This window comes from Rattus rattus, chromosome 5 (genome assembly GCF_011064425.1).
Source record: "Rattus rattus isolate New Zealand chromosome 5, Rrattus_CSIRO_v1, whole genome shotgun sequence".
Classification (NCBI taxonomy): Eukaryota; Metazoa; Chordata; class Mammalia; order Rodentia; family Muridae; genus Rattus; species Rattus rattus.
The window spans coordinates 149,507,433-149,529,817 of NC_046158.1; the positions used below are offsets into that span (position 1 = coordinate 149,507,433).

Genomic DNA, 22,385 nt, shown 5'->3' on the forward strand with positions numbered 1-22,385 from the left:
GGAGCCATTGTGAACTCCTGGCCTTACCAAAACTGATGGTTTAAGGTTTGAATGGCCGATTTGAGCAGGTCTTTCTGTCCCCTGTCATTGGTTGGATCTAAATAAGGACTTCCTACCCTCTCTTCCTGTGTGCGTGCCGGAGGCTTCAGGCAGAGAAAGAGTCCTGTGTGTAGACTGAGTCTTGCGCGTTCTACCAGCTTTGTCAACAATGCAAATGTTATAAGAACCAAAATTACGAAGTTACATTCTTCCTATTGACAGCCCTCGCCTACAAATGTAAACCAAAGTCACTGACCTCTGACCCCTCTACTGGTTTAAAGAGGGCTGGCTGGCTGTAACCGGCTCAGTCATGTCTCTCTGGAAGATCCTGGGGATATGGCTCAGTTGACAGAGTGTGGGAGACCCTGGGTCCCTGTAACCCCAGCCCTGGTGAGGTGGAGGCAGAAACATTATGAGTTTAGCAACATCACTGGTTGACATAGGGAGCCCAAGGCTAGCCAGGGCTACCTGACCCAGTCTCCAAAAAAAATTAAGAACTTTAAAAACAAAACAAAACAAAACTCACTTTTACCATTTGGCACTGTCGTTCTCAAGCGTGAGAGATGTTTAATGACCTAAAATGCAGTGCTCACAGTTTCGGTTGCTCTGTAAACGCTCGCTGTAGATAAAACATGGATAATGTATTAACACTCACGGATATGTACTTTATAGATTATCTGTTAGCTACAGTGGGGTGTGTGTGATGTATATCTCATCCTGGGTCCAAGGAGAGTACTGAGGCCGGCCAGCTTGGTGTCCGGTCACTTTCTATGTAGTCCTGCCCAGCCCCTCTCCCTGTGACATCTCATGCTCCATTAAGAGGTCCTTGTGCTGTGTATAGTCTTCCGTGGTTTGGGCTCTGCCCCTCACAGGAGGGTCTGTGTGTGGTATTGTCACTGAGGGGCTTGCTCCAGCTCAGCCGTGGTGGGATCGAGGCTGCCCCATCCGAGGGGCAGCTGCCAGGCCTCCAGCAAGCATGGCGCCCGAACTCAGCATGGTCTCTTAAACACACCCTCACTCCAGACACAGAGGTGGCACCCTGAGTTCCATGCTGGTGGTTTCCCTGTGTTTCTGAACAGCCATCTGAACAGTCGGCTTGGTTTTTAGGCCTGAGAAACCCCTCCTGGAAAGCAGCCTCTCTCTGAAGCTTCCCGGAATTTGCTTTTACTCTCTGCCTTAGGTGGCTGTGGCGTAGTTGCTGCTGCAACTCCCCCCTCCCCCCACCTTTCATAAGCTGTGTAGTATTCCACCACACCGCTTACTCACCCATCTCGCTGCTGTTTCCAGATGCTTCTCCTTGCCGTTAGAGACAGCACTGTCTGGGATTGCCTTTGCCTCCTGGCATAGGCACCCAGAATTCTTTCTCAGGTGAGACCTGCCTGCGGTGTTGTTTCAGGCTGTGTGGTGCATGATGATGTGGTTACATCACTGACACAGGTCATTCCCTGCTCTGCCCTGTCATAGTGGCCTCCGATAGGCCTTTCCATGTCTGACCACTGTACTTGTGTATGTGGGTGTATGCACGTGAGTGCAGGTACCCACAGGAGCCAGGAGAGGGCGTCAGAGTCTCTGGAGATGGAGTTACAGGAGATTATGAAGCTGCCCAAAGTGGGTACCAGGACCCAACTCTGGTCTTCCGGGAGAGCTTTATACGCTCTTGACCACGAAGCCATCTCTCCGGTCTCACAGCTTTCATGGGTGTGTGGTAAACGGTGTCTTTTGGCGAGCGGTTTGGAGTTCCCTTTAGCTGAATTCATTTCTGGAAAGTCTGCACTTAATGTGACTCTGGTTATTCCCTTCCTCCACGCTGCCACCCACAGCTTGAAAGACATGCAGGGCCCCACCGCGTCGTGCAGGGTCAGCACTGTTGGGTCTCGGGCTGAGCGTTTACAGCGCACCAGCCGTCCAGAGTTCAAGGTTAAGGGCCAGCGAAGGGGTCTTTCTCCTCTCACATCCCTGAGGGACTCCACCGTGTTACCTTCCAGGCTCAGGAGCCCTCACATCATCCTACGCTGTTCTACTTGGGGTTAGCATCCAGGGCCATGGTTAATTGCTTATATTTCCATCTATGGGATATGCAGTCTTCCCCATGGGCCTGTGGTCCACGGGGCCTATCAGAGGCTTCCTCAAGGCAGGGCTCTCCCTGGGCCTTGGCCATTCAGTTGTTTCTGTCCGGTCATTCTACACTGTGTCAGTTGACAGGAACTGTTTAAGGGCTGTGAGACACGGAGCATCGTGGGAGCTGTGGTGCCATGTTAGACCTCTTGTGGGTTCTGGAACCAGCTGGCTGTCTTGTCTTCTGTGTCCCTCCCGTAAGGTAGCTCTTGGGGCCTCAGAACTGCACGGGGTATTAGGTCAGCCTTAGATCATAAACTTTTTCTTTTTTTCTTTTTCTTTTTTTTTTTTTTTTTTCGGAGCTGGGGACCGAACCCAGGGCCTTGTGCTTGCTAGGCAAGTGCTCTACCACTGAGCTAAATCCCCAACCCCGCTCATAAACTTTTTAGGGAGACTATGTACCCTAGCATGTGCCCAGGGTCTCGCTCAGATGCATCTGTGTACACTGGCTCCATTAATATGTCTCAGATGGGACAAGGCGGGGTGACAAATGTCCAAGGATGAGGCCCGAATGGGATGGTTCTCTCCATACTCCAAAGGTGAACTTGGCTGGCCAGCCATTCACCCCCAGGGTGTCCTCTTCTATGCATCCCTGACACAGCCCTACTCCTCCCTCCGTAGGCCCCTTCACAGAGCTCTAGCTAATTAGAAACATCGCCCAGTGGAGGCGCCAGGTTGGCATGGGTCAGAGACAAGGGTGCTGGATCAGGCCCCACCACACTGTCCTGGGTTGCTTGCATGTCACAGACTGGAAATCTCTCTCCGGGTTGGTGCTGCTGACGATAGGTGGTTCATTGACCACCTCGGAGCTTGGTGCAAACTGCTCTGCCCACCCCCACCCTGCAGCCCTTGCCTGGCTTGCACCTCTGCCTCTAGCTTGAAATCAGAGGTTCAGAGCTGCTGCGTTTACTCATCCTGAGAGCTGGGGACAGTTTGGAACAAGGCATTTTTCTCAGAAGCCCCGAGGCCTTGCAAGTAATTTGGGTGCAGGCTGCTGCTGGAGCTGGCTTCCCGAGGCCCGTGTTTTGCAGCACTCGGTGACTCAGAATTCTATTCCACACGTGGTCAGCCTGGGGCAGCTGGTGCTCCGTGGGGGCAGGGAAGGCCTGTGGGGACAGGATGTGATTTGTACTTTGGACCCTCCCACTCCGAAGATACAGATACTCCCGAGGGGAAGGTCCTCAGAAGCGGGAAGAAGGCCGTGTGGATGTAAGGACGGATATAGGCAAAGAGCCGGTTGTCTTCTGTAGTGGTTTCCGTGTTACAAATAAGGAAACTGAGGCTCGAGGCTGTGAAAATAGGCTTTTTTGCCTCAATGCCTGTGACGTCATATTGGCTGGATCTTTAGCCACCACCAATGCCATCCAAAGCCGGACGTTAGGAGTGCCTGTTGTCACCTTTACAGAGGTGGCCCAGAACAGTCCCTCGAAAGGACGTGGCAGATTTGGAGCCTGGCAGACTGGCTATGAACAGGGTCTCCCCGTGATGCTTGTCCCGAGTCCTTCCCTCTGCGTGTGGCCCCGTACTGAACAGTTGACATCTGCCCTCCATGAGGCGGATGGACAGCTGTGAAGTAAGGCTGCTAGCTGGAGAGAGCTGGGGGGACAGTGAGGATGCCAGGGTCAGAGAAAGATGGGCAGGGATGCACACAAGCAAGGCAGAGCGGACGGCAGCATCTGAAGGTAAAGCCCGCCACCACAGGCTAGCCCTGTGGTCCATCCTGCCACAGGCTAGCCCTGTGGTCCATCCTGCCACAGGCTAGCCCTGTGGTCCATCCTGCCACAGGCTAGACCTGTGGTCCTGGGCAGGCAGCCCCTTAACTTTGAAGCCTGCCGGTGGGCATGGCTCAGGACACTGGGGAGGGATTGCTTTGGTAAAACAGGCCTCTTGAGACTGTAGCAGTCACTCAGGCTGTGTAACAAGAGCTCACAGACATCCATCCCCTCACAGTTCTGGGTGCTAAACACCCAAAATCGGGGTAGCGTAGACAGGCTCTGTGCTAGGGCTCTGTTTGGTTTACGGATAAGCCTTCCTGCTGCATTTGTGAGACAGACATACAGACTGCCCCTGGGGTCTCTTGGGAAGGCATTGCGGCTCCCTCATGGCTGCCTCATCTTGGATTTTGTGAGGTTTGGCATGGAACCTAGGGTTTCAGTACATTCTAGGGAGGATACCAGTCCCTAAACTTCATCCCCAGACTGGAGGGCCCCATCTTCAGATGCCACCACACAAGGTTTAACAGCTCACAATACAAACCTGGGCATTAGAGAGACTCTGTAGCAAGCTCTCAGGGGGAGGTTTGGGCTGAGCGGACGAACAGGGGTGAAGGCTGAGTGTGAAGCAAAGACACACGCAGGCTCTGAGGCATAAGTACCAGGACTGGGCCAATGGCTGTCACCAGAGGAGACTTAAGATAGGGCCTAGGCCTTGTGTGATGGCAATGGATCTAGAATGGAGGAGGGAGGCCCCTGTGCCTGGAGTAGCCTGTGGTAAAGGGAAGACTCCAAATGCCCAGAATTCAGAGATGATGTGGTGGGGTCTGTGCAGAGGAAGTGGGCACCATGGCATCGGTAGTAGTAACTAAGACTACCGTGTGTGTGTAGGGGACTCAGCAAGTGTGTAGTGGCACTTGGGGCAGGGCATAGAAGAATCTAGAAGGTGAGTCTATGTGAGGGTCAGAAACTACTCAGTCACTTGGCCTATGACAGGAAGGTCTCTAGAAGCTGGGTCAGCAGTTGGGGATCTCACCCACGGAGGCTGGACCCTGTGTGATCTCTGATGTGAGGACAGGGCACGGGGAGGGGAGGGGAGGAGCTTTCTTACTGCTTCTGTCCCCACCTGCTACTCCAGACGGAGGCCTGAGCTGCCCTCCTCTGGCCTCAATCCCACCCCGTGCACACATGCAATCTCAGAAGTCGAGCCGCAGACCTTGACTAAGCCTTTCAACCCCACCGAGAATCATGGCTTCCCAGTTAGCTATGTCTTCATCTTGTTTGTGGTCGCAGCCGCTCTGTGGGTTTGGATGACTGCTTCCTGAACACCCAGCCTCTTGCATCAGCCCCGATATCAGGGCAGTGGCAATATGGCAGTCCCCACTTCACAGTCGGTCTCCTTGAGGAGTCTGGGGTGGGCTACGGCGGAGAGGGGGAGGAGCTGACACACGGTTCTGTCAGCATCGGCCTTATGCTATGCTTGCTTCAGAAGCTTCTGGATGCTCGCTTGACTGACAGGAGAGGTGTCCCTGCTTAGGAGATATTCTGCTGAGCAAGGGGTTAGGAACCCAGCTGAGGGGTGAACTCAACCCGGGACTTGACTTGACAGAGAGGCTGCACTTCCTGGTGTCTCTTTCCAGGCTTCAAGTCCATCTGAATGTCCTGGGAGCAGGCTCTCTACCTGGCCTACTGGGACCTTAGAGCCATCAGACTGAGCCCGTTCCCTCAACCTTCTGTTGCCCTTTGGCTCCACAACTCTCATTCACACACACACACACACACACACACACACACACACACACACACACACACACACACAGAGCACACTTTCTCACAGGTGCTGGGAGTCAGGAAGCTGGCCAGATGATGGATCCTTGACTCTGTGTTCATAGAAATCACAGTAGCTTAGCAAACCAGTTCTCGACTGTCTGATCCACAGCACTCGTGGGTAGAAGTGGAGTCCAGCTGTAGTCTTGTAGGAGCTCCCAAATTGGGCAGGGATTCTAAGACCAATGGCTTTGGGGAGATAGCCTGGATAGCATGGTGCTCTTACACAATCCCCTTGATGCCCATCTCCGTATTCCCAGGAACTAGCCAGAACCCTCACAGGGGTCTGCAGAGCCTACTTCCTGTTGGAACATGCGGGGAGGCAGAATGGTAGTCTTAGTTTTCAGAGGGTCCTGGACCCCCTTCTCCTCTTAATGAGAAGACCATAGGTATCGTTGCTAAGCACAGCTCATGCCACAGAGGTTACACAATTAGGGAAACTGAGGCTCCATGAGAGACCATAGGAGAAGCCACAGTGCCCTCATTCCAGGAGCTTCTGAAAGGTAGTCACAGCATCCTTACCCGGGGTATCCTGAAGGTCTTTCAAATTTGGGCAAACCTAAATGGGAGTCTCGGGGCTGGTTCCTGGCTGGCAGGCTCCCCAGTTCAGGAGTGCCGGATGAAGGGGTTTTCAGCCTCTGGTTCAAACCCCAAAGGGGTTCCTAAGAACCAGAGCTGGTGCATAGATACCAGAGAAAGGTTGGTGGAAGCTGTAGGGTTTGCAGAAACAAGGCCACTTCCTTTCTTGGCCTCAGCAACGTGGCCTGAGAACAGGGCTTCCACCGAACGTTGAGCCAGGTGAGAGGCTGCAGTTGGGGCTGCCTGCTCTGCAGCAGCCCAGAGGGATGGGTGGTTGGAGTCAAAGACTCCACTTGAGCTGTAGGCATCAGACCGAGAGAGGCCCTGCCTCTGGCTTCCCGCCTCTGGCTTTCACCAAGAGCAGCTGAGAAATCTTATCACTAACAGGAAGCCTCACCTTAGCTCACAAACCCCAGTGAGGGGCACTGCCATTCTGAGGTACAGGCTCCCCTTTTTTGGGGGGCCAGCATTTGTGTCCATGGAGGTGGGGCAGGCAAGCAGGACCTTTGGAGTACAGCACTAAGTGGTCTGGTGTTCTCTTCTGGCCTTGAATCCATGTGTGTGACAGCTCTTTCCCCTCGGGGCTGCTTGGCTTGGTGTTATGGGGACACACTGAAACCCTTAGCCATGTGGCACTTCTGACCTGTTTTTCAAGGAACAGCAAGCGGTGGGGGAGGGGTGGTCCTCTTGCAGACAGGCAGGGACCTAATCTGGAAGCCTAGGCCAGGTAATGGCTGTTAGTCTGTTCTAGGCTGGACCTAGGAACATTTATGGCGAGTGAAATGTGGGAAGGGGGTCAGCAAATGCCAAGGGTGTTCATCTGCATTTCCCACAGTGAGTCCAGGGTTGGTGATATGTTGGTAACAGGCCTGCCTAGCAAGTCCTGGGTTTGGCACTACGTAGAACCAGACATGCTGGCACATGCCTGCAAGGTCACACTGTAGGCAGATCAGAAGTTCAAGGTCATTCCTAGCTACGGACTAGAAGCCAGACTAGGAGACGTGTGACTCTGTCTCAAAAGAAAAAAGTAAATCAAAACAAAAACAGAGTACATTGGGAATGTGGGGAGTCAGTTAAAAGGTCCAGACACCGCTTTGAAGCCATGTCACGTCGGAGCTATACCGAAGACATCCTAAGTGTGTGGCTCAGGGGTGCTGGCCAGGGCTTAAAACAGCTAATGTGGCCACTGAAGGGAGAATTCTGTTTTAACCAAGGAATGGCCTGATAACGCTTGCTCTGGATTCTGGCGGAGCTGTCACAGGGAAAGCCAGTCACAGCTGCCTCAAACCCTGGATAGCAGCCATCTGTATCTCAGGAGAGTCGGGGAGAGGCAGGGTCCCCACATCACTTAGAGAGCAAAAGGACAAGAACCCTACAGTCCCAGGTCAGCTGGCAACCAACCTCACCTCCACTGGAAGTTGAGGTCTGGCTGTAAACACTGAAAAACTCTCCTCCCTTGGATGAGGCCCCAGGGAGTCCCAACTCTCCTTGAGAGTAGATTCCCCATCTCCCAGAAACAAAAGACCTCAGAGAACCCAAAGTTCTCTGCATCAAAGGGGCCTCAGGCCTATGTGAACTCACCAGACAGGACAGGGAGGACAGGGAGGACAGGGCACTGAAAGCTTGAGTGAAGAGAGAACACAACAGCTGGGTTAAAAAACAAACAAACAACAAAACAACAAAAAACCCCAAAGACAGGCCCATCCTCTTCAGGGGTCTCCATCGCTCTGAAGGGCAAAAGGCTTCGGCGTGAGTAACTTTGGGGGACTTTTTAGGAATGTATGTTTGATCTCTGAGGTGCTATCTTTGGAGAAGGATGTCACAGTAGATGGCTTCTTCCTGGGATTCCTTTTTTCTGGGCTTCAGAGGAAGCCAACTTCATTTTGTCTCTGTGACAGGCCCTAGAGACAGGCAAGAGGCCTCCAGTATTGCGTAGAGGCATGCCCAACCCCTCGTCTTGCTCAAGTATTTTGCCTCAGAGACTGCCACCCCTTTCTTTGCATAAAAGTCCCTGGGCTCAGTGCTTCGCACTGACCTCAGCTGCTGGGTTCATCCAGGTCCGGAAGTTAAGGTAACAAATACAGAACCGGCCTGAAACTCCAGTCCAGGGGTGAGGTTCCATGCTGGGTTGTGTAGCTGGAAACAAATTGGAAGCATGATAGAGTTCAAAGGTAACTTTTCCTTTTCTTCTCAAAAACGGTTTTGCACATCTCTTTCAGAGTTGATAGACACACACCTTAGCTGGATACAAAACATATTATGAGACCGAGTGACTGGTCTTTGATCCGAGAAATCAAAGTGAAAGGTAATGATTCTTCTACTTCTCCCCGGGGTCTCCAGCTGTGTTTTCTCACCTCGAGCTCACTGTTAAGTCACAGAGGATGTGCCAACCCCTAGACCCTCTTTTCTCATTGACCAACTGTCCCTCCTGCTCTCGAGGGTGGGACAGCTCCACAATTCTCAGTCTGTGAGGTGGGGGTGGGGTGGACGCCAGGGTTTGCATGCTGTCCTGGGGGACCCCCGTACCCTACAGGAGTGGCCTTCAGGGCCAGTCGTTCTGAGACAATACCGTGCACACTCAGCTTTCATTTAGGAGTGTGGGCTCTGAATTACATAGAAGTCCCAGGAAGCCAGCCAGGAAATGTTTCATGTTAGCCATGGCTTAAGGGGTTGGTCTTTAAGTTATTGCTAATGTGCACTGACCTGACCCGTGACCGGGAGCGAGAGTGTGGCTTTCCCAGAGTACACAATGCCCTTGTTTGGCTCCTCCCCTCTCCATCCAACTTCACTGACTCTGGCCTCTGGGGCTGCATGAAAGGGTCAGGTGGCCAAATCAGACTGGCTGGGACAAGCTTGGTAGGCTCTTTGACAATATGGTCACTATGGGTTAAGGCGAAAGTTGATTTTCCCATGCCCTTGCTATGTGAGCAGCCAGACGTCACAGCTGGTACCACTGAGCTCTCTGGGCCATTACGTTGCCACTATATTGGGTGCTGGGCCATGGGTGGTTTCCATTTCTTTTTCTCAGTGGAAGCAGCACCCTTTACCTCTCGGGCAAGGTCCAGATGTCCTTGGCACAGTCGCTAAATTCCTAGTCAAAAGCAGTGAAGAAGCTGGGCAGTGGTAGTGCACACCTTTAATCCCAGCACTGGGGACGCAGAGGCAGGTAGGGCTCTGCGACTTTGAGGCCAGCCTGGTCTACAGAGTGAGTTTCAGGACAGCCAGGGCTACACAGAGAAACTGTCTCGAAAAGACAGTCTAAACAACAACAACACAACCAAAATAGTGAGTAGAAGTCCACAGAGGAGCTGACCGCTCAGACCCCCATGTCCCAGAAGAAAAAGGCATCCTGGCACTACAGTGAACCCTTTATGGGAAAGCGGGGTGCTCATCCCACCCAACGGCAGGGATTCAAACTTTGTTGTGGTCAAGGGTGTTCACTGCACCAGCCCTCCCCAGACCAGCATCTACCGTGGCCCAGGAATCAGGCTGATTAAAAAATGCAGATACTTTATGCTGAGAGCGATGAGGCCCTCAAGGGTGCATGAGCCTGAGAACTTGGCAGTTGATCCAACCCCCAGCCTCCATCAGACCCCTCACTCGGTCTGGCCCTTCCACTGAGCCTGCATGGATGGCCTGGCTATGTTCTAGAAAGTTATTAGGCGTCCCAGGATGGGGGGCTAAGAAAAGGTGTGAGGACATTTCTGCAGAAAGTAAGTCCCATCACTATGTCCCCAGATAACATCTCTGGGTTGAGCGACAGGGAAGGCCAGTGCTTCAGGCCCAGAGCTCTTCCTTGGCTCTAGAGAAGACTCTCGGGAGTTTCTCCTACTTCAGCAGATGGGATGTCTTCCTGACCTGGGCACAGCCGAGGAGCCAGTTGGAGGTTGGGGAGGAGGGCATTCCAGACCCAGAAAGCAGCCTCCAGCTTCCTGTCCTGACTGCAGGAGGGCCTCTCTGGCTACAGATTGACCCAGTGGTAGAAAACAGATGAGGTTTGGAAGAGACACAATAGGGTCTCCCTGTTCCTTCCTGTAGGTGCCATTCCAGAGTTGGCAACTAAGGGGGTGGGCGGTAGTCAGAACCCCTGAGAGCCCCTTGCCTTGCACCTCTACATAGGGGTGACCTTCCATCTGCAAACTGAAGTTTGAGAGCCTGGTGCTCAGTTAAAGTCAGGAGGCCAGCAAGGAGATACTTGAATGTCCTGATGAATTCCTCGGATAAGTCCACTCTAGCATCTAGAATAGCAGCTCTCGACCTGTGGTTCACGACCCCCACATGGGCTGCAGGTCACTCGTTTCTGCATACGATTCATAGCAGTAGCAAAATTACAGTTACGAAGTAGCAACAAAATAATTTTATGGTTGGAGGTCACCATAACATTAGGAAGTACGTTAAAGGGTCTCAGGGTTAGGAAGGTTGAGACCCACTGCTCTGGAACTTTAACCGCTAAACCAACTCAGGTTAATTCTTAAGTAATAGTTGAGGCTCTGGCTTCCCCGGATTGATGTGCCCCTAGGCTTTACCTGTCTGCCATTGGCAAACTATGGTGGTGAGGCTTGATCCGGCCCCAATCTTGTTTTGTCAATAAAGTTTTATTGAGATACATCGATGCTGATTTGCCTATAGCTGTCTCAACAGTTGAGAGAAGACCCAGCACCCACAAATATGAAAACAGTACTTAGTCTTTTACCAAACGTATTGGCTGGGCCCTGGCATGGGCTTTTTAATGTCTGTAGCCATTTTTATTGATTTGTGTCCTTAGTGTCTCTTTGTATATGAGCAACCGTCAGTGATACTGAAAATGCAATGGTTTTGATGCATTTAGAATCTGTCCATCTTTCCTGGTGGCAGCCTCAGGGGTCAGGCTTAAAGTCACACTGAAGTTAGAGACATGGTCCTCCTCAGTGGGCTGGCAGTTCTATGCCTGGCTGTCCTCCCCCGACCCACGTCCTTTGCTTAGAATGTGGTGCTTCCTGGCAGACCACCTGCTTCAGACCCTGACCACTCTCACTCAGAAGGTACCGGGCCTTTTCCTGCACGAAATACAGCAAGGATTCTGGGGCTCCAGAGACAAAAAGAGGTGAATGCTCTACCTCACAGAACAATTTATTTTTGGCCAGGAAATCTGAATGATCGTTCTTTTGTAGATAAGATTCCTAGGCCAGTAACAGCCCCCAGTCCCCCAACACAGTTCTATACACGGCCCAACCTGTGAGACTTGGGTTCCATGCTGACTTCTGGTGAGGGCAGGAACAGGTAGCATTGGAACCAGGACAGATAGGAAGTTAGATATGGACAGCAGGTAGGGCCATGTGAGGACTCATGGTCCAAGGTAGGAGGAGGAAGGGGCTAGCTAGCGGAGGGGAGATATTCGGAGGATTTATGGGATGAATAAAAGAGAATCTGACCTCTGAGTCACCCTTGGGAGCCATACCCAACTCTTGATGTGGGACCTGAAGTGTCTATCCCTTTTGAAGATCTGTGTCCCCCATGCCAGTACTGGGTACTTCCTACGTCCCAGGTACAGGATACAGCCAGGTACACAGGGCAATAGCAAGTTGCCAGGAAGGGAAGGGACAGGACAGCAAGCACAGCTGCTGTGAGGAGCCTTCCGTCCGGGCTGTGGATGGCATGGGCAGAAGATATAAACTGTAGAAGAGGCAGGGATGGCGTCAGCCTTGTGGGGGACTGGAGGCTTCTGGTGGTGAGCATTGGAAGGATAGAAGTTGGGGCCATGCATGCTCAGACAGTGGTAGGAAGTGAGGCCACAAAGGGACAGACCCCAGCATCCTAAGAGAGACTCTGGAGAGCAGGTAGGGGGGTGGCCCAGAGCAGGGGTTTTAGAAATAGGAGAATTTAACCATGATGAAGAGAGGGTGAGGAAGGTGGACAGAAGACAGAGGAAGAAGGTGGTGGCAGGGCTGCGTTGGGGACTCTCCTTCCTAATGGGAAGATAAAGGACAAAGTCATCGTGCGCATCGTGGACTACATTCGAAGGGCTGTCCCCTCCCCTAGTGGCCCATGAGGGGGACACTGGACGGAGAGGTTGAACAGAGCCCCTCAGAACTTGAAGCCTAGGTTTTTAGCCTAAGGTAGAACAATGGGATTGCCATCATCTGTTTGGTATGTGTTCTAGAAGTTTCTTGCCTATAGCCAGGGGTACAAGAGGGATTTTAGGGGGGAAAAAGCCAGCACCAGAGAGGTTGCTAGAAGCGTTTCAACTTGGTAACAACCTCACTCACCAGGCCCCAGTGTTAATGGCCTGACATGGGAATCACTGATTGAATTCTTTAGATGTGGTTGGAAGGTAGCTTCCCACTGGTAGGAAACACCTTGCCTCAAGAGAAGGCAGCACCACCTCTCTCTGGCTGCTAGAGGTTATCCAGCCTTCCGGTCCCACACTCCTCTGAGGGAGTGGACCCTTGGTGAGGGAGCAGACCCCTGGTGAGGGCACATGGGGCCCAAAGCAATGCCTATAAAATATTTTTAGCAAACCTGGGCTGTGGGGCCACCAGCTCACTGGGCCCTGGCAGGGATGCAGGGGCAGAGCTGGGGTGGCACGCTGCATTCTGGGTCCCCAGGGACTAAGCTGGCACCTGGAATACAGCAGTAGAGTCCCCTCCCACATGGTCCAGTCAGCTGACCTACGAGTCCAGCCCCCGGAGGCCTGTTAGCAGAGCCATTTAATGTCTGAGAAATGTTTGTAACACTGAGGTTCCAGGGTTCACTCTTGAACATACCGGACACACCTGGCGACCTGTTCTGCAAGCCCACACCTGTTCCAGCCTGGGCACTGTAACTGTTCACTGGATGATGTCCCCACGCTCACAGGGCTAGGAGGCAGTAATATTTTTGGATCCAGTTTATAGGTTGAGAAACTGAGGCGTGTAATGGTTATATCAGCACAGCCAAGCTCGCCATCAAGTTATGTCACAAGTGGCATTCTGACCCCGACCCTGACTCCAGCAGGTATTTGAGGAACACTGAGCTGAGCCCAACCTTCCCATGCAAAGCACTGAGAGCAGGCCAGTGTGCTCCTGACTGTGACTGCTAACAGCTGTCCAGTGCAGTGCAGCAGACTCAGTGCTCAGACCCACCCCACGGTTAGCATCTTCACAGCAACTCTTCCAAGTCCACTCGGTGGTGCATGCCTGTAATCCCAGCACAGAGGCAGGAGGATTGCCCATCTGTCGTTCAGGGCCGGCATAGTCTACATCATAAGTGCTTAGCATACGTGTCCACGACCCATCTCCCCACCCCCAAAAAGTTAAAAGCAAAAACAGCCAGTGAGATGGCTTGGCTTGGTGGGTAAAGGTGTTTGCTTCAGGCCTGATGGCCCACAGGGTGGGAGGAGAGGACAGACGTCAGTGGTTTGTCCCCTGAGCTCTACTTGCCTGCCTTGACACATCCTTTACCTCACCCCCAGCACACCAGTTAAATGTAACAGAAAGCAGAAGGGTGATACATGACCGTGCTGCTGGCAGTCTCATTGTAGAGACAGGCACCGACCCTGAGTCACAGACCAACGGAGGCACAGGGCCAGTCCAGCTCAGAGACAAACCTGGATACACCTGTCCTTTAAAACTGTACCAACCCACATCCCTGTTGACATGGTGTCACAGACTCACTGAGGCAGGGGCCTCCCAGGAGGTACCTCAGTCCTTCTAGATCCCGGATTGAGGGCCAGTCTCTCTGGAGGCTTCTCTGCCCGCAACACTGTTTCAATCTCAAAGGCTCAGACAACAGCTCAGAGGAGAAACTAAGGCGGCGGAGGTGAGGAGGGGATCCCTTTGCACCCTTGCTTGGCTCAGTTGACCAAAGATGTACATTTGCTCTGTGGATGGGCTGCACAGCCTCCTGTGTGTGCTGGTGCTGATCTCTGGGGAGCTAGGAGGAACCTTGGGCCAGATCCTCCGTGCTAGATCTCCCACCTCATTTCAGTAACTCACACCTCAGAGGGCCGCCCAGTTGGCGTAGGCTAGATCGCTTCTCCATGCCAGGGGCTGGCGTCATGCCTGCAGTTCCTACTAGGACCACATATTGACTGGGAAAGGAGACTGGCTCCCAATCTCCTCTGTGGACCTCTCCAGTCCAGGAGCCTTGACGCACAGTATTTGAGCACTTGAGGACCCCTGGTTATGCTGATAAAAGAAATTTTATTTAAGTGGGCAGCCACTTAGCTATGACCGTTGAGCCCCCAGCTCCCCACCCCCTCTGTTTTTTAAAGGGTTCTGGATTTGGGGGCTTAAGGGGTTTTGTTTCTCATCGGATGCGATAGGTTCACATGCTAGGTGCTTTGAGGTAATCACAGAAGCAGTTTTGTGACCTACAGTGGCTTAAGTACGTGAACTAAGGGACAGAAATCGAGAGAGCGGAACATATTACCACAGGAGCAAGCTGGGAGACTTGGGTGGGGCAGCGGTACGTCACTGTGTAGGTAGGCATTTGTATTAAAATGGATACATGATCTTCACAAGGAAAGATGCAGAAAGTAGCATCTAATTGGATGACCAGTTTGGGTGTCATCTCACGTCATTTTTAAAAAATTCTCTTCCCCTCTTCTAGTTAATGAAATCATCAGGAAGGAGTTTTCGGGACCTCCCTCCCGAAATCAGACCTAGAAGCAAACAGTATCGCACGACGCCTTCTACTTTGGACCCCTTCTGTCTCCTCCCGCCGTCTCTGACTGGAACACTGCGCGTGCGCAGTGCAGGCAGTTGGTGTCGGAGCCTGGGAGCCTGCTGCCTCGCGAAGAGCATCTTAGCTGATGTCCACGGTGACTGGACAAGAAAAGCAACTGCCTGCTGACCAAAGCCTCACTCTCAACTCACCAGGATGCTGAGCCCGAGACCCGGGGGCTGCGCTGGCGGGAGAACCGGAGGAACCATGGTAACCCACAGACATGGATCCATCAAGAAGGGTCTTCAGACAGAGCAACCAAAAGCGCATGGCCCAAGAGTCCCGCCCGGTCTCTGTAGGAGCTGAAACTGGACGGTCATCTATGCACCAGCTGGGCCATACCAAAGCTTCATTTTTAATTTTCTCTTTCCAAAGCCAAACTGCCTTGACCCTGACAGGACCACCTGTTCCACCTTCTCAGCCTTAAGTTATAACACATGTACGTGTTTGCTAGCTTCTGGGCCTTTGTTGTGTTTTTCTCTGCTTTGAAGAGCCAACCAAAGAGGCTGCCCGGCTGTGCCCTCTCTCGTCCAGCTACTCCCTCTCAGCCAGCTACTCCCTCTTGGCCAGCTACTCCCTAACCCTGCTGCCTGCACCAGACCTCTGGTGGGATCCAGCCTGGGCTGCCTGTTGAGACCAATGCTTCTGAAGGTTCCCCTCTCCACCTCCTCCACCCAGAAGTCAAGAGAACCTTCTGGGTTCTTGCGTTGACTGTTAAGGAGCTAAGACCACCAAAACTAGTCAAAACCTACAGGTGTTTTTCACGACCACCACCAAACAGAACAAAGGGGCTGAAATCTCCCTCAAAGCAGGAAAGTGCTGGCTTCACCCCAGTTTTTTGTTTTAATCTGAATCCATTTAAAGCCTCCATAGACTGCAAAGCGCTCGCTGCATGTGCTGTAAGTCAAGTGGATCCACGCCAGCGTGTGCCTTAGTGTGATCAAGCCCTGCTTGGCCAGGTTGTGTGTCCTGTGGAATCCACACATTCTCCCTGCTTTGGGCAGTCCTTCATGGTCTTCCTCCCCTGGTGCAGTTTTCTTCTCCCCCTGCCTTTTCCCCAGATATCTCTGTTGGGCATCTTTGTAAAGTGACTTTCTCGGCTTTGTCTGCTAGGCAGAGGACCCGAGAAGCAAGCCACAGTGACTAAATACCCATGATTGGTTTCTTTTTTTTTTTTTTTTTTTTTTTTAGAGCTGGGGACCTAACTCAGGGCCTTGCGCTTGCTAGGCAAGCACTCTACCACTGAGCTAAATCCCCAACCCCATGGTTGGTTTCTTATACCCCGCTCGCTCTCTTGACAAGGCCACCCAAAAATAAATCTTGGGAGCTGGGCCAGCTATAGTGGCCTCTCCAGATACCCCATGCCTAGGATTCAGCTTGAAGTTGAAAAGTGTGTCTCTCCCATAGCAGCAGCGCTGGGCTTTCATCCACCGACCCTATGCATAGACCCGAGCAGAATTCTCCTTTGAACCCAGAATGTCCTCAAGAAGTTGAGCACTAAGCCTCTGTGATTCTGAGTACCTCCTGCTAAACAAGAAACGTTCTGCTGACCTTTACAGACAGCAGCTTCTGACTGGAGCAAGGCTGGCTTCTCTGGGGAAGGGTAATGAGGGTTTGGTGAGTGATTAGTTCGCACTTGCCCTGGCCGAGAGCCACACTTTGCACATGAGGGAATCAGGCCCTTCCTCAGATAGCTCCAAGTTTTACCCAAGTGCCTTCCTGCAATTGTAGTCGGTAACTCAGCTGCACTGTCCACAGGCTTTGTCCTGTGACAAAGGGCTAACTCAGTTCCCATTAGTCTTCTAGACGTGTCAGCGAGGAAGACTCCTATACCTTCGTGTGCGTGTGTGTGTGTGTGTGTGTGTGTGTGTGTGTGCATTTACGCACATGTGTACAGTGCTCATCCCCTTATACTGTCTTAGCTCGATAGCCTCAGAAACTTACTTGCTCATAAACAAATACCCCCATCAGCCAAGGAAGGAGAGCATTTATTACCAGACAAACAGGCCAGAGAACGTGTATGAGCAGCAGACAGTGATCAAGAAGGTTTGGTCAGTTACAGACTCCAGGGGGAAACGTCGCAGGGAGGGATGGGAAGGTGCAGTCTGATCTAAGCGAGTGAGAGAAGATGCTGCAGCAGTGAAGACGAGTGAACCGCACGTGGGTCAGAGGGGTGGAAGTGTGTCCTTGCCACATCTGTGGTGCCGTTAGGGCGGCGCTCCGACAGTTCCATGTTGCTAAAGGTGACGCTTTCTCGTCAAAGTCCACAGATCTTCCTGGTTGTACAAAGACACCACTGCTGGGACATATATCTATCCACCCGGATGAGTATGGTGTTAAATTCTATTTTCTTACTTGTATTTTGAGGCTTTTTAATCTGCCCTTAAAATATCTCACCCCCTGTTGGAGTTAGGACATATTTATAAATGGTCAGATGTCTTTTTCTCATCTATGTCTTCATTTTCTGTAAGAGAAATGGTATATTCTTGATTTACTTTTTCATTCCGGAAAACAAATCCAAAGACTCATCTCGGGTCCTGTCAAGACCTCGGGATGGGAGGGGAGGAGACTCTGTAGGAGAGAACATCTTTTCCTGGCTTGAGAAAGGTGTCTACTCCTTCGTCCTCAAGCCAGAGCTGTCCCTGAGAAGTGTGCACCAAGGGTTTAATTGGTGATTTAAAGCCACAGAACTCTGTCTTTCTATCGACAAGATCCTCCTACAGGCAAACTGATACAGACAGAGCCAACCACATGGAGTCCTCACAGGTGACCGATGTGCAGCGCCCAAAGAACGGCCACCATTTTCCCAGCACATCGGAGCCATGGACAGAGTAAGCTGGTTCCTCCCAAGACCTGGGATGGATTGTTCTCACGTAGCAGCCTGGTCATTCATCACCACCAGACACCACCAGCCACGGCCAGCTGCCGGTGACACCGTCATACCGAGAGGCCGGAAGCCAATGTGTTTTAATTATCACTCAGAACCTAAGGGAGGCTGAACTGGTTTATCTTCGTATCACAGTGCCCAGCATTGACAGACCATGGCGGGGGAAGGGGGCGGGGCTATTTAACAACTGTATTCATCTGGCGCTTCAGAAAAGACACAGAGGCGGCCAGGCTAGGGTAAGTATTCCTGAGCTCTTTGCTGGCCGGGAAGCCTGGAGGAACCTGACACATCCTCACCACTGGTGTCTCCCGAGCCTGGGCATCAACCTTCATGGACCCAAACCAGCCAGCTGCAGAACTCGAGGTTTTCCTCCAGTCTAGCCAGCGTTTAAATAAGGCACCATCGCCTTCCCCTACGGCCAGCTTCCCCGTGCCTTGACAGAGGGCCACCATTCTTGTCTAATTCAGTTTGTTTACAGCTAACTCTGATGATGAGCTAAGAGCGGTGCTTCCCTGAGCAGGCCCCCTCTGAGATCGCAGTGGAGTCCCGGAAACTGGAGTCATAGGGTTAATGCCGTCTCTGTGCAGCCCTGGGGCAGATGGGACTAAATGTCTCTGCTTTCTCAGGCTTTAGATGAACTGGATGCAGTGATGTTGTCCTGTGAGTAAGAGCCCAGCGTACTGGTTGGCCAGAGCATTGTGCGGGAGCATCCTAGACATCAGAGAACCCCTGTCCCCCTGTCATTTGTCAGCCCTCACAGGAGTCTCACAATCGTCCGATTCCAGGAGGTTGCCCCAGTGGGGTCTGAAGGCCGGGGTTTGGGAAAATCCCAACTGTCTAAGGAGTCGGAATAGATCACATTCCTATGCAAAACGATTTTAATCTCCAATCTCATGCAGTTTATTTTTGCTATATGTAAAGTATTTTTATACGGCTTGTATGATGACAGCTTAGCAATAAACAGTTGAGAGCAACTTTAACTTGGGTGTGTCTGCTTCTCTGTGGGGCGGGTTAGCGTGGCCTTAGGAGTGGGGTTCCGACAGCAAGGGAAGTTTCAGTAGGTGTACATGGAGTATAAGCTCAGGAGGGATCCGCTGGCCCTGTGTTGCAGGAACACTGGCTCAGAAAGGCTCGCCCAAGTGAGAGTCTCAAGGTCAACTAAGATCTGCCCCATCCTCCCCATTCAGTCTCTGCTATGATCTGCCCCTCTTTTTAGGGTCACAGGCAGGATCAGACTTAAGAGTCAGTCTTGGGCCAACTTCCAGGAAGTCCCTGGGTACCTGAAGTCATTTGGAAGCAGTCGGACGAGGGATAGGGACTTTCTGTTTGATCATTTAACAAGAATTACTGGAGGAGAGGGATGTCATCATCTAACCTAAAAACATATATTCCAGAAAGTTCCAGGAGTCTCTAGCTACCTTTCTCCTCAAAATAGCTTTTCTCCTTTTAAGAATTAAAGCACCCAAGAAAGGTGAATTTGCTATTTCCTAAAAGTTTAATATTGTTCAACTGCCATCCACCCTTGAGAGCTGTGCTCTGAAGTTCTGGGGGCTGCACCTCTGGGGCTCTCTCTACCCAAACACGATGTGCACTTGGGATGTTCTAGACCTCACCTCCACTCCTTCCGATGCCTGCAACCAGCAGGACCATGTGGACTGGTGTGCCAAACCCTGACGTCTCTGTATGGGTTTGCATGGGTCCCTGTGGCTGCAAACACTTACCCTGAGAGGTCCCAGGCCCCTCTGGTGACTTAGACCAGAAGCCCTCAAAGAGTCCCGCAACCTAGAGGGTCTAGATTCCAGAAGTTTCCTGGTGAGCACATGGCTCCCCGTAGCTGATGTGGTAACCACTAATACATGCTCATTTACCTCAAGATCCAGAAAAGCATAACAGAGGTGTGGGTTTGTTTGGCTTTTTAACTAGGCCATAAGAGCCGAAGAGGAGTCTATCCACTCTTCAAAACTCCCACGATGTAAAGAAGGCACACGCTGGAGCCCCCTGGGGTGACAGCAGTCTGCAGAGGTCACTTGCCATGCGCAGCAGCGTTAGGGCAGGGGAGGCATAACTCTGGGTTGGTAACAAGTGGGGGCTTCAGAAGGCTTCGGGGAGAAAGTAGGACAGATAACCGTGCAGCTTCTTTGGGGTCATAACCCAGAAGGAAGCACATAGGTTGAATCTCTAACAGCAAGAAGACAGAACCACAAGAGTCATAAGTAAATGAAAGTGAAGACCACGGTCATGAGGAGGTGGAGGGGACTGGCCTGTAACCCTGGTGACATTTTGTGGTGGAAACATGAAGTTCGGACAAAACTTTCCCACCCTCTTAGCCCACCTGCCCCACCTCCTGGTAGCACCCAGAAGTGGGGTTGTGTGTACATGGCCCAACCTAGAGGTACAGCCAAGGAGACTGCCCTAGCCCGACTTCTTTAAGAATTCCTTTTTATCCCCTGCAGGTTCTATACTCAGAACTTGCACAGCACATCATGACACTCAAATGTACTGCAGAGACCATAAACCGAACCTCTATGACAGATTTGCCAAGTTCCCTCCAGCGTCCCACCAGGAGCAGTGTAGACCCACAAGACTCTGTTTCAGGGCCTTGGCTCCTGGTGACACAAGACCACATAAGGCCAGGCTCCCCAGGACTACTTTGGACACAGCAGTACAGACCCCTTTCCAAGATTCCAGATGTGGATCCATCTGCATAACTTCACTGTGCCCGCCACAGGGCACTTCTAGTTAACATGCCTGAGATTCTCTGGTTCCTGGTCTCCGCCCCCTCCCTCTGTCCGCCACCAGCCTGCAGCAACCCCATCTAAACAGTTGCTTAAGGAACAATATGGCGATCACCCCGAGCCCCCACGGCACCAGTTCCCATGAATCAGCAAGTTCTGCCGCTCTGTCTCTGAAGTTTGTCACCTTCTCCCTCAGTGCCCAGAGACCTCCCCTCATCTGTCTGGACCACAGGGTGCCTCAATTTTCCCCAACATTTCCCACCCATCCTGTCCACAGCAGAGCCAGTCCAAGTTTCAAGACACCTCGTGTCCCCTTCTGCCTACAGGCAAAGCACCTCATGGGTCTTAGATCTGGAGCCTAGGCGACGTGCTCAGCCATCTTCCCTCCTCCCAATCTCCACTCACACAGCTTTCCTCCCCTGCTCTCAGACTACATCTCCCGGTCTGGGTTCTCCTTTCTTAGTACCGGAAGTGCTCTCTTCCTAATTCCGGAAGCGCTCCTAGCTCTTCCTCCCCAGCGGCAAGGTCCCGTGCTGAGCCAGTGTGGGTGCGCCTGCCTGCATAGAAAGCGCTGGTATTGGGTGTCAGCTTGCTTTTTGACTGTTTCATCTTGTGGATCCCAGGAGAGGAGGGCAGTGCTTGCCTGGGCTCAGGAATGCCTCTCCAAGCCCAGTGCATGGGGGGGGGGGATAGAGTATGAATAAACAGACATCATAACCGGCTTCGGCATGCACAAGAATCAGACAGCCACAGAAAAATTAATCACTTCCTACTACCTAACCCATTTTTTCAAAACCAAACAATGATCTCAAGAGAGGCCTTCCCTCTGCCCCGTGGGGCTTGATGTGTTCATTTCTGGTTGCACAGCAGTTGTTTTCTGGCAAGAGCCAGCTCCCTTCACTGCAGAAAGCAATAACGATGTGACTCCCTCGGGTCCCTGAGCTGCCAGGCCGTCATCTGCTCCCGGCAGCCTGCAGTCACCTGAGGCCCTCTGGCCTGTAAAGCACTCTCTGCTGTAGCTCAATGACTCCTAGGGGACAGGTAAAGGAAGGGCGGGCAGCCAGCTGCTGTTTACCAGACAAATGTGAAACTGGAACTTCCCCAAGGAGGGAGATTGATAAGGTGAGAGATGCGGCCGCGGTGGGGACTCCACAGCGCCTGCTGCAGGCCGCACGTCAACACCGCAGCCTGCCCCTGAAACCTCAGGGGCTCCCAGAAACCCAGGCTCTCAGTTTCCAGTTACCCTGCACTTACTGACAGTGGTCCCCAGGGCCTCTGAGTATCCATGAGTCTTCTGCACAACCCTGGCCCTTCCTGAGGCCCACCCTGACGAGACTAAGTTGGGATGTCCTTTAAGAGCTCAAACTGAGATCCTGGACACCATAGCCTCCCATCTTCAAGGCTCTGTCTCACCCCATCTCTTTGCTTTTCATCCTTCTCATAGTAGGCTGTCAAATTCTCCCTCCCCCTCTTCCACGAGTCCCCAAGACACTACGGGCTGCATCTTTTCCTTCCTAAAATGCTGTCTTCTGCCTACTGCCTCCTAGAACCCATGGTGAGAAGACCCCACACTCTCCTCTGAGATCCAGCAGCTCCCGAGCCTACCCCACCCCAATCCTCACCTGACTCTACAGGCCTTGGAGACAGTCGTAGAAAATGTAGTGCTTAAAGCGTCAAAAATTTACAGTCACAGTTCTGGGGATCAGAAGTCCGAAGTGGGGTTCATGGAGATGCCTGGGCTCCAGAGAGGACCCCTTTCTGCCTTTTAGGAAATAAGACAGCTGCCCTTGGAACGGAGCTCCCATGTTA

General features: G+C 52.2%; 1 protein-coding gene across 1 annotated transcript in view; it reads left to right on the top strand.

Moving 5' to 3' along the window:
* The window catches only part of Nfatc2 (nuclear factor of activated T cells 2), a 129,093-nt gene extending 113,357 nt beyond the window's left edge, over positions 1-15,736 (top strand). Inside the window, exon 10 of the mRNA XM_032904736.1 lies at positions 14,841-15,736. Within this exon, the coding sequence (XP_032760627.1) occupies positions 14,841-14,896 (56 nt within the window). The 3' untranslated portion in view covers positions 14,897-15,736. The remainder of the gene's footprint in view (positions 1-14,840) is intronic.
* Positions 15,737-22,385: the final 6,649 nt, after the last annotated feature.